Source organism: Stegastes partitus, unplaced genomic scaffold (assembly GCF_000690725.1).
Source record: "Stegastes partitus isolate 25-593 unplaced genomic scaffold, Stegastes_partitus-1.0.2 Scaffold773, whole genome shotgun sequence".
Lineage (NCBI taxonomy): Eukaryota > Metazoa > Chordata > Actinopteri > Pomacentridae > Stegastes > Stegastes partitus.
This window is the reverse complement of record NW_007578504.1, coordinates 135445-146731: the sequence shown is the minus strand read 5'-3', so window position 1 is coordinate 146731 and position 11287 is coordinate 135445. Positions and strand designations below refer to the sequence as shown.

Below are 11287 nucleotides of genomic sequence, written 5' to 3'. Positions count from 1 at the left end.
TCCAAATTATAAAATTTTTCACCGGGTCTGATGTACATGGCAATTTTGGTGAGTTTTCGAGTATGTTTAGGGCCTCAAAAACGCGTGTCTTTGGCACGAGTAATAATAATAATCCGTTTTGGGTGCTCGGACCCTAACAAGAAGAACAAGAACAAGAAGAACAAGAAGAAGAAGAAGAAGAAGAAGAAAAGTGCAGTTGAGGAGAGCAGTCTGGGGTGGATGTGGGGCCACGGATATAAGTCACAGCTCCAGTCACTCCATTGTAGCCGTTGTGACCAAGGGCACGCTAATCTATCCCATTAGCAGATCTCTCCGAGTCTCTCATAATGTTACCGCTAGCTGCTCTCCTGTGACATGTTCCTGGTTTGTGTGAGAGTGTGTGTAGAGACAGAATGCTTTGCCTCTTTGTGTGTGTCTGTGTGTGTGTGTGTTTCTGTGTGTGGGTGTGTGTGTGTGTGTGTGTGTGTGCGTAATGACAGTTCAGCTAGTTGCTCTCCTGTGAAAATGACACGTTCCTGCCAAATTAATATCATTACTATCAGAGTTTAATGGGCCAGCGCTGCCTTCTTATTTAAAACAGAACATCCCTCTCTCTCGACCTCCACCACGAGGGAAGGGGGCGGTAGGAGAATGGGCGAGAGGAAATGACTAACTGAGCAGGACAGACAGTGTGAACAGACTGTTTTTTTTCCCCTCAACAGCAGTCAAGAAGATGGATGAAATGAGAAGATGGACTTAATTTAGGGTTAAGATGAGGTTAAAAGCAAACAGGCAAAATGTTAACGATAAAAAAACAAAAGTGTACGAAAAAGACTTTGGGTGGAAGAAATAAGGAGACGTTTTTGTTTACAACGAAAACCCTATTTTTCTGTGGCACAATTTATCATTCGGTTTATTTTTCCATGTGCCATTTTTGTGATATCTTTTAATGGCAACACGACTCTACTCACTTTCAGGATTGCGTTTTATTCTCAGTAATTGTCACAGCCAGGCTCGTGTCTGCTGTCGGAGCGATGGCCGCGATCATCGCTGGTGTTTAACATAACAAAAAAAAAGCCAGATAATGTTTGCATTGTGTTTGATGTGTTAGAGGCCTGCTACCCTTTTTCTGTGGTGGACAATTTAGAAGTGTTTGGCTCTTGGGTGCATTTTCTTTCATAGCCTGTGTTTTACAGTACGCCTTTGTGGTCATTGGTTTTTATTTGCTTTTTCAGTACTTTCAAGCAGGTGTGTGTACAGTATAAGCAGTCTGTTAAGGTGTCTTTCTTCACTCGGAGTCAGCACTGTGATAATGAGTTGATTTGGAGATGCACTCTGCGGGCTGCCTGTGAATGTGGGCGCATGCATGGTTGTGTTTGCACATGTGCGCATATTTACACAGTCTGTATGCATGTGGAAATAACTACACTCTATGTGTGTGTGTGTGTGTGTTTTGGTAAGCACACGCATCCGAGCGTGTGCGTGCGAGAGATTTTGAGTGTGTGAATATGTCAGGTTGCCGCAGGAGACCAATTAGCTGGTGCATCAGTGAGGAGGTGAGCATACACACACCTGTGTGTGGCCCTATTACACCAGCTCATCACACACTCTCATACCGACACACAGACAGCATTGCTCTGCTCATAATAGAAACATACTGACACTTACAGTACGTTGACCATATGGAATAATGACTTCACTGTGTCAAACTGTCAGACGTGAGTCACCAGCACGCGTTATTTCAACTGCATGTAACTAACTTAACAAACTTTCGGGAATTACAGGTTACCTCTGCTGCTGCTGAATGGTTGTCATTAGCTATGTGTACTTTACAAGTGAACATTTCGTCGCTTCAAACTGCACGCCTTGTAGCATTCATGCACAGCAGAAAGAGTGATCCGGTCCAAACTTAGAGGTATCTGGCACTGATGCAATTAGGGGAGAGTGAAAAGGAAGATCACAGCCAATAAAGCAGCCAGGCCTCTTCATGTATAATTCAGATCTTTTATGGTGGGCTATGCACCCATATGGACATGCTAAAGGAAGGCTAAGGCCATTTTCAGCCAGAGAAAAGCCCTTTTAAAAGCTAATCCCTGTGCCAGAGTCCTACACCTTTTACTGCTCCTTTTTAATGAATAGGTGTCCAATAAGGCCTTTTATTGTCTTAGCATATGTTGCTTTTATTAGGGGAAAATAATTAGGTTGTGCGGATCACTTCGGAAGTCCTCTCACAAGATAAAAATGAGATAGTTTCACAGTCGTTGCGCAAGTCCTTCTGACTCCCTGTCGTTTTCCCCTTGGATGCCTTGTGTCCTAGCTCCTTCATCTCCTCCTGGGCTTCGTTTCCTACTCCTTCCCCTTGTCTCTCCTCTCGTCTTTATGCTTCCCCTCCTCCTCCTCCTCTTGTCCTTTGCATTCCCTCCAATTCGCTCCTCACTTCCACTTCTATTGTTCCCTTGAACACGGGGGCATTAAATGTATGCAGCGGTGTCGCATTGGACTGCACATTTACACACGTGCACACACACGCATATAACAGATGAACAATCACAGTGTGACAGGAGGCTGTTGATGACTGACACTCGGTTGATCTTATCTGGCGCAAAAGGGGTAAAGAGAGGGCCTCGGAGAGAAAGAGAGAGAAATAGTGCAGGGGCATGAAGGGGTGGGGGGGTTTCTGCGGTGCTTTGTGTTGTGTTCCTGTCACTCCTGCATAGTTTACCCCTCTGCTCCTTTCTCTCTCTGCCCTCTCATCCTCCACTACATCGCTCTGCCTGCTTATACAGAAAGAAAGACTGACAACAGCACTCATCTGTGATCTAGGACTCCAGGGAAAGAGATCAATTTACCTCCAAGAGGTCCTACTATGACCGTTTACCCGCGAGACCTCCGTTACAGCAACATTGTGTGCCCAAGGCCTGTAAGTTATGGGGCCGGAGGGGGATGGGGGCTGCAGGGGGAATAAGGATCTGCAGATGGTTGATGGAAAAGACGGCGCTGAGGAAGAAGCAGGGGGCAAGGCAGATAGACAGAGAGAGATTGAGAGCGGGCATGATGAAGGAAGGGAATGAGAAGCAGGAAGGAAGGAGGCCGGTCCTTCCATCCTGGCCTTAATGCCCCTCAGGGGAGCATGCTGCCTGTAGGTGAGTATTAGCCATCAGCCTGTGGGCTAATGGACGGTACGAAATAGAGTTTAGTACATACAGATGACCAGGGGTAGACTAATCACTGGTGAGACCTATGATGAGGAGAGCCGGTCATTCTCTGGGGGTCTAAACCGGCACTCAGTCAGATTATGGACCCTCGCTCAGAGGCTTTAACCTATATTCATTGCTGTTGGATGTGTGTGTGTATATGTGAATCATTTTTTCCACTTACAATACAGTTTTTCTGACGTTTCTAAAAATTTCACGAGAGCCCGTTATCTAATGTGAACTTTGGCCCACCTCAGTGAGGCTGATAGAGGCCACCACAGATTCACGGGGCACGGAGTGTCAGGGTGCTTTCTGAAGTGTGCGCTGAGGTGTTTGAGGTGCTAATCTCTTCTCCTCTTGGTTGAGTGGTCAAGCTGAATGGAGGGACAGCTTGTTTATCTGAGGGGACCGCATTACCCAGGATTCCCTCTACAGCTGGGCCACGCACGCTCAGCTGAGCTGTCAGCTCGCAGAGGTTACCGCGGCTGAGGGCACGGACACACACACACACACCGGCATTCATCCACACATGAAGCACACACACACGGGAAGCTTTGATTTCAATGGTTATTTATTAAATGTAAAATATCTTTAGCACAGATTAAAAATCAGACACCTCCATCTATTTTAAACATCACAGGTTGAAAAAAACATTCCTGAAACAGAATCACAATCAGTTTGGAGTCCCACTTTCAGGATAGCTACTCCACGAGGCTGGGCAGAGGGCTGAGGCAAAAACTGCACTCCTCCTGATCCCTTTACTCAGGCTACAAGCCAGGAAATACTTTCCCAAATGCATGCCGTAGCCGTATTACACTGCATGGTAGAAAATACTTTTTTTTGTTGTTTTTTTTTTTATTATTTCACCGAATGCCTTTAGAATTCAGGTATTTTATCAGTTAGAGATGAGGAAAGAAAAACATGGAGTTTACATGTCAGTTTGTCTAAAACAGGGTGAAATAGTATTCGCAAAGAAATGATCAGCGTTTGTTCACTTCTAAACCACAAATCGCCGCTTGTCAGTGACTTAACAGCTTATCAAACTTCTAGTAGACGAAACCCAACTTGTGGTTCCGTGACCGCAAATGTTTTTTTCTGGACCTGCTGCTGTATCCAGAGGGCCTTCACATGACAAGCGCCGACATACGCTGTAATGATCGGCGGTTGGTGCCAGGAACGGACTTCTCAAATTGTGTCCCAGGCATTTAAAAGCTTTGCCAACATTTTAGCACTGCTGCTGAATTGGAGTGCCATCACAGAGGTCAGCTGGTGAACGCTCTCTCTTCTCTTCTCTGCCTCAACCCTCGCTGCTGTACAAATGCCAACTGACAACAACTGACACAGATGGTGAGCAGAAACACAGGACAGGCAAAGGAAGAGAACCACCCACAGGAGTAAGAAAACAGGAAGACTCTACACACACTGTCCAAGAGAGGATATTGCCTGACAATAATATCAACTCATTTATTTTAAACTTTTTTTTATTTTGTTTTATTTTATTTTTTTTACATTTTTAATTTTAATCTTTAACTTTTTTCTACTTTTTTAAAATTATTTTTTTTTTGTCCAGCACATGCCATATGAGAATTTTTGGGGATTATAAAAGTACCTGAAAGAATTGCTAGGTTTTCAGCATGCATAGCTGTTAGTATTTACAGGTTCGTATGTACAGGGATGGGCCAAAAACAGACTGCTCTACAGTACTGGGTTATTTACATCCAGGTCAGAGGGAGAGGTCGATGTCATAACTACAGATGTGTTGGGGGGGCGGAGGGGCTGAAGGGTCACATGCATAAAGTCAGAGAAAGCTCATACGACTGAGTACAACTTGGATGATAAAGACACAGAACAGAACACGGCAAAGTAACATTACTGTTAATTCGACAACATCACATCTCCCCCACGTACCCTTTTTGCTTTTGAATACGCTCAATAAGGAGTTCTCAACAACTGATTATTGCGTAACACTATACAAGGACGTTTATATTGCGAGTCCATGAGGTCCTTGGGTATTGAGTCGATACTGAGATTGGAAGACTTGGATCTGGTCCCAGAGCAGTTCCAGAACCGTAGTGTTGAATCCCAGGCTGAGCGCGGGCTTACTACTGCTTATCAACAGTCAGCTTATTGCAGGGTGTTTTTCTATGTATTTCCTCAGTATTTGTGTTTGTTTTCTGTACCCACAGAGGCAGACGTACACGGAAGTAATCTGCCTTCTCACTTGAGACCGTCCTGCTCCTTTGGTTTGTCATATTGCTGTGTGATCTTTATGTTTTTGCGTTTAGCATAGAATTAATTTTAAGTTTGGATTTCTTTTTGTCTTTTTTGGCACACCTCATCCGTCCCATCCTCTCCCCTCCCCAAATCAGTGTGGTAGTTAGTGGCAGAGCTGGCTTTGTTTTCTGGGGAACGTCCGAGTGGAGTCTGAAGTCGGTCAAAACAAGTCGCGTCAGAGTCTTTATCGGAGTCTTGTAGGTTTTTCAATGCTGCTTAATAATGACATATCATTACATCTAATAGATTAAAGTAGCTTCCTTTCAAAGCCTTTGAAAGCAGTGTTTTTACACAGCAGAGAGTGTTTCTTTAATGTTACCTCGAAGCTCTAAATTTGCAACTGAAATGCTAAAGTTGGAGATGACTTGTGGTGCATTTCAGTATCTATAGTGCCACACTATTCTAGAAAAAGATCTAGTCGTACCAGAATGCCCGACTACATTTGGTCAGATTTTGCACTATGCAGGTCTGCATGCTTTTCTGGACATTCTGACCCACGATGCATTTACTTCACGGTGTCTCGTCTAAGTTTAAACAAGCTTAAGCCACTGACAGCCTGCACTGTGACGGACAGTCAGTAGTATGTCTCACTGTATGTATACCGCATGAAACGGTACAAACTGTAAGGGTTAGGCTGATGTAACGGTTGACGAAAAAGACAGAGTATTTGGAACCTTGATTGCTCAGCGTCCAATATTTGTGGTTTTAACATGTGACTGACTTTCTTAAGGGGCCAATTGCACAGCAATAGGCAAGGCAATCAGACAACCATCAATTCAATCACAGTAAATGTGCTTTATTTACTACAACTATACAGTCTTTGCAATAACAAAGCAGACTTATCATTATTCAGAATTTGTGTTGTTTTAAAGTCTTGCATCAACTCAAGCTGTCAAAAGTCTTAATTTCTACAACTTAAGTCTGGGTCAAGTCCGAGTCCACAGCTCTGGGTAGTAGAGAGCAAAACACCACAGATGTTTCTCTGAAAACTACTGTACACAAGGTAATGATTCACATTTAGTTGCAGAAGATAAGACACACATCAAAATCCATCAGTTTGTAGACAGCTAAATTTACAGGCTTAATCTACAGTTGGGTTAGAAATGGCCACCACACACGTGTTTGATGCACACCGGATCAGTGACATTACCCTTCATGTGGATTTTTTTTCTCCGTGGGGTTTATTTGCGTATCTGTTCGTGCTCGTGTGCAGGCGCATTCTCGTGTATAGGCATGCACGTACGGACGTGTTTGTGTGTAACTGTAAGTGTGTTGAGGTTGTTGCTCGCCCCCTCTTGTTCTCTTTCCCACTGCCTCAGACACGCCTTGCCTCCTATCTTCAAACGCACACACACAATGATAAATGGCCGTGGTGGGTGGTTGAGCATGTTAATGCCTAATCTCATCAGCCTTATCTTTTACAGAGGTCACAAGGTCAAGTGGCGAGGGGGGATGAGCTAAACACCAATAAGATAGCACATTGCTGGACGCGCGGCACAAACAGTCCATTTGCTTACTCCATTCACCGCTAACTGGACTGATGCAGCCAGTAGAGAAGCAGTAGTCCAGGCTTGCTTTGCAAAAAAAATAAAATAAAAAATGGAAGCACTTTGGTGGGGAAAAAAATACTGACGATTTCATTGAAAACCTCAGCCGCATAAATCTGGATTACGAACATGAAAGTTTCTCTTTATCGATATTTCAACTTACAGCCGGACCAGTGTTTGGTAATTGGACACAAACAAACTGCTCTGAAAGTCAGTCAAGTTCAAGGTGGCGTCAGCGAGTCGCTAAAATCTTCAGTGGAGTTTAAAAGGCATTTGGCTTTCAGGCGAGTTAAATCAGATGCCCTAAGTGAGGGAGATGAGTTAAACTGAGTGCGTGTGAACCTGCAACTCAGAGACACTGCTTGGCATTTGTCGGTCTTTGATATGGCGACATGTGATGTGGATGAAGTTATCGCCTCGCTGGCAGGTGAGACAGACAGCGGCGCACAGAGAGATGCTGCCGTTTCATCTGCTGTTTACCAGCTCTCTCATCACGCTGCACCTCAAACACGCTCAATCTGCTGCTGCGACGTTACACACCAGGGCTCCTCCCGCTGGAACTTTACTTAGAGCTTAGAGGGGGTTGTGTGTTGATGAGAGAAGCATTTCTTGGAATCTGGTTTGTGTGTGGTTTCTGTTTTTTTTTTTTTGTCCGTTGCATTTGCATTTTCGTGCATAATTTTCGTACTTGCTTGTGAAAGTATAAATGCTTTAGACCTCAATGGATACTTGCGCTTCATGTGTGTTGGCCTAACAGCTGCTTTAGGAAGCTGTTCAGACAGTTGGCATGTAATGTGCCGCCATTATGCATGTGTGTGTGTGTGTGTGATTGTATGTCTTGCCCATGTTTGACTACTGTATACATGGGCCTGTCTCAGGGTGTGCCAGTGCTCTGTGCTAAACACTAGTCTTCAGTCGTCACATCAGTGTTCCCTCTCACTCTTTCCGCCTCTCCCCCCTCCACCACCACCACCACCACCTCAATCTCACTCTCGCTGCCTCTCATCGGGAGATAAAGAGGCGAGCCATTTCATGTGGCCGTATAGAAGTCGTCTCCAGCCCTGGAGTTTGCAGGGAAGCTGTCACAGCAGCTTTTAGCCCGAGCCGCAACATGAAAGATCCCTCTTTGAGCAGTCGGGTTATGTGTGTAATTCTCTCTGACGTGTTTATTCTGCTGCAGTTTCAGCTTTCATTTTCAAATGTCACAGAAATCTCCCTCCAAGAATATCCCCGCTAATTACCGACTGATGGGCCAGGGTGTATTAGAGAACTTAGCAGGTTGCGTCCAAATAGTGTTTTACTTTTACACAGTGGGGATGACGTACAACAGAGTCATTTTCTGGGCTGAGGCGTGGGTGATTCTTCAGATTTAAACTTGCTTTGACAGAGGAATTACTGAGAAAGAACCAGAGGGAATGCCACATGGAGCGAGTGTGTGTGTGTGTGTGTTGTGTGTGAAAATACTGTTTATCTACTGTATAAGCAACTAACGTCTGATTTAGATACAGAATTGCATCATTTCCAACACTTATTCCCAACATTGAAAGCCTGGAAAATCCTCTGTACACATCATGTGAAAATATACATATTCATAACCATGGCAATAAAACCTGCTTCTTCTTCTTCTTTTCTTTTTTTTTTTTTCTTTTTAATATTATACATAAAAGCTGTGGCTTCCCTGGTGATTCCCTTCCAGACAGGAGCTGGTGTAATTTTCTCACCTTCTCCACTGTGAGTCTATACATCTGTAGCATTCACATGGTCCCATAGAGCCAGAGGTCCTGTACACACCAGGTAGAGAAATAAATAAATAAATATATGTATATAAATATATGTACAGTTAGGGGGGGTTATATTCTTCCCATGGTAATATGACCCAGTCATCATGGGCTGCTGGAGAGGGGAGAGACAGCGTGTGCGTGAGTCTTATTCTTTTTTTTTTTTTGTTCCTGTGGACACTCTGTCCTGCTGTCTCTTTTTGTCTGTGTGTGTGTGTGTGTCTGCATGTGTGTGCATATATATATATTTATATGTGTGTCTCACAGAGGACATAGGAAATGCGGTTGCTGTTTTGTCCTCTCTCTCTTTTTTTTTTTCTTCTTCTCTGGACAGGACACGTCCTAATGTCTGTGTGTGTGAGTAGATGAGTTCTCCGTATTTTGTCTCCTCCTGCAGGCTGACGACGCCATCTTGTTCGTCCACTGATCTCTTTCCGTCTCTCTCTTTCTGTCCACAGCAACAAGGGGCGGCCACCACGGTGTACTGCGCGGTAGCTCCGGAGTTGGAGGGGTTGGGCGGCATGTACTTCAACAACTGCTTCCGCTGCCTGCCGTCCCTCCAGGCCCAGGACCAGAGCAGCGCTGCCAGCCTGTGGGAGCTGAGTGAGCGCCTGGTTGCGGAGCGGTCGGTGGGCGTCCAGGCCCTCTAATGGACAGAAGACGAGGACGAGGAGGAGGAGGAGGAGGAGGGTAGCCAAACAGGAATCAAAGAGGAAGCAGCTGATGTTGAGTTTGAACTTAATAAAAAGATAACTGTACTCTGACTGCACTATACAAGAGCTGCCAAACCACAGAAGTCCATCTGGATATGTCACATCACTACGGGGGCTAAAACACGCTACATATACAGTACAGGAGGAGGAGGGGAGGGGGGTTCAATATACAATCTATTGAATGAATTAAAGTTCTGCTCTGCTGTGGTAGTTTACAATGGGACGTGGGGGACGGGAGAAGATCTGAGAGGAATTTGGTGTAGTTTCTTCTTTCTCCGTTTATCTTAGTAGCTTTTTGTAACTCTTACGTCCTTCTCTCGACTGTCTGTTCTGTTTAAAGGAGCAAAGCTCAGCACAGGGTAACCTAGTGAGCATACACTCTACGGCATATGCATCTGTTTCCAGCAATAGTGCGCTTATATGGCAAATAACACGTCTTCCCAATTGATCTGTGTATATTCAGCATCCTCTTGTCGGGTTCTACGTAGATGTTCGTTTCCTATTGAGCTACAGAGAGCGGTGGCTAATCGTTGTGCTAAATCTTTTTGGGCAAGAAGAAATAAAGAGTAATGGGCATGTGACACTCATGGATATATAAACACACTAGAGGTATGATTCTTATGGCTATTTACATTATTCTGTAATAATTTTATTTCTTATCAACGTCCCTATTTGTTTTCTGTACAATATTTACAACATCCTGATTTCTGGGCATGTGCTAAAGGGGTGTGGACATCATATTTTTTTCCTGTTTGCTATTTGACTCAACCTAAGCATCGATAAACTCTGGAAAGTCTTCATTACAATTTGGAGATATTTCTGGGATGATCTTCGTCCATTCGAATAGCAAATACAGAAGATGGAGAATCTTATTTACATAGTCCAGGATCTTTTAATTTCTTCCCTTGATGTTTAACCAGAAGAATGAGAGTGATTTCAGTCTTGTGTTGTTGTTTTTTTTTGTTTTTTTTTTTCCTTTTTGTCATCTGTTTTAGTAGGGGGGCAGGAGCTGGGGGGCAGGAGGGGACGCTTTTTGAGACATTGTGCTTTATGGCAGTCTGGGTGCCGCGGGTTGTTCTTGAAACAGCATTCCAGTGTCATGATATCTGTAGAGAAAAAAAAAAAGAAAAGACAACAGACGAGAGAGAACAATCAATAAAAGTCTGTTTTACAGTAACGTGTGAAATTCTTTTAGCAACACAGAGTGGGAGTCCATTCGTTTGCAGGCCATTAGGGGGAGATATTTGTGTAGGAAGCTGACAAGTGAGCAACAAGTCAAACTAAACATTACATAGGATGAACCATCAGCTTTGAACAGTGTGTTATATTAGTCATTTAATTAAAGAAATATACACTCTTTCACTCTGGTTTGGTCACATTGTTATGTGAGAGCAGAAAGCATTCATGACGGATCAATCAGCCGCTGATGAGCTGCACTCACACTCATCATCGGCTGCCTGGTACTATAAGAACTTCATATAGCAGAATAAGTGTTCTTTTTTTTGCTGCACATACAAACATTTACATACAAGTTGCACCATAACTGACAACACCTCTTTATTTTTTTATTCTTCCTTTGCAGATAAACTCACACAAACACACATTTAAGTCAGAAACATGCCCTATATGCACATGAACTGATACCAGTGTCCTGCCCTCCTATAATCTGTACTGTACCCAGGACAGGTGTCTTATCACTGTTCTTTCACAGCACTGGACACACCTGGAACAGAGATACAACACGGAGAGCGCAGAGCCAGAGCAGCGGGCATCTCACATGTACACGAATCAAGTGGGAAAAG

The 11287-nt window shown here is 44.0% G+C and overlaps 1 protein-coding gene across 1 annotated transcript in view; it reads left to right on the top strand.

The window, feature by feature from the left end:
* Positions 1-10662, top strand: part of wwox (WW domain containing oxidoreductase) — a 146714-nt gene extending 136052 nt beyond the window's left edge. The window contains exon 9 of the mRNA XM_008291956.1: positions 9231-10662. Coding sequence (XP_008290178.1) covers positions 9231-9422 — 192 coding nt within the window. The 3' untranslated portion in view covers positions 9423-10662. The remainder of the gene's footprint in view (positions 1-9230) is intronic.
* Positions 10663-11287: the final 625 nt, after the last annotated feature.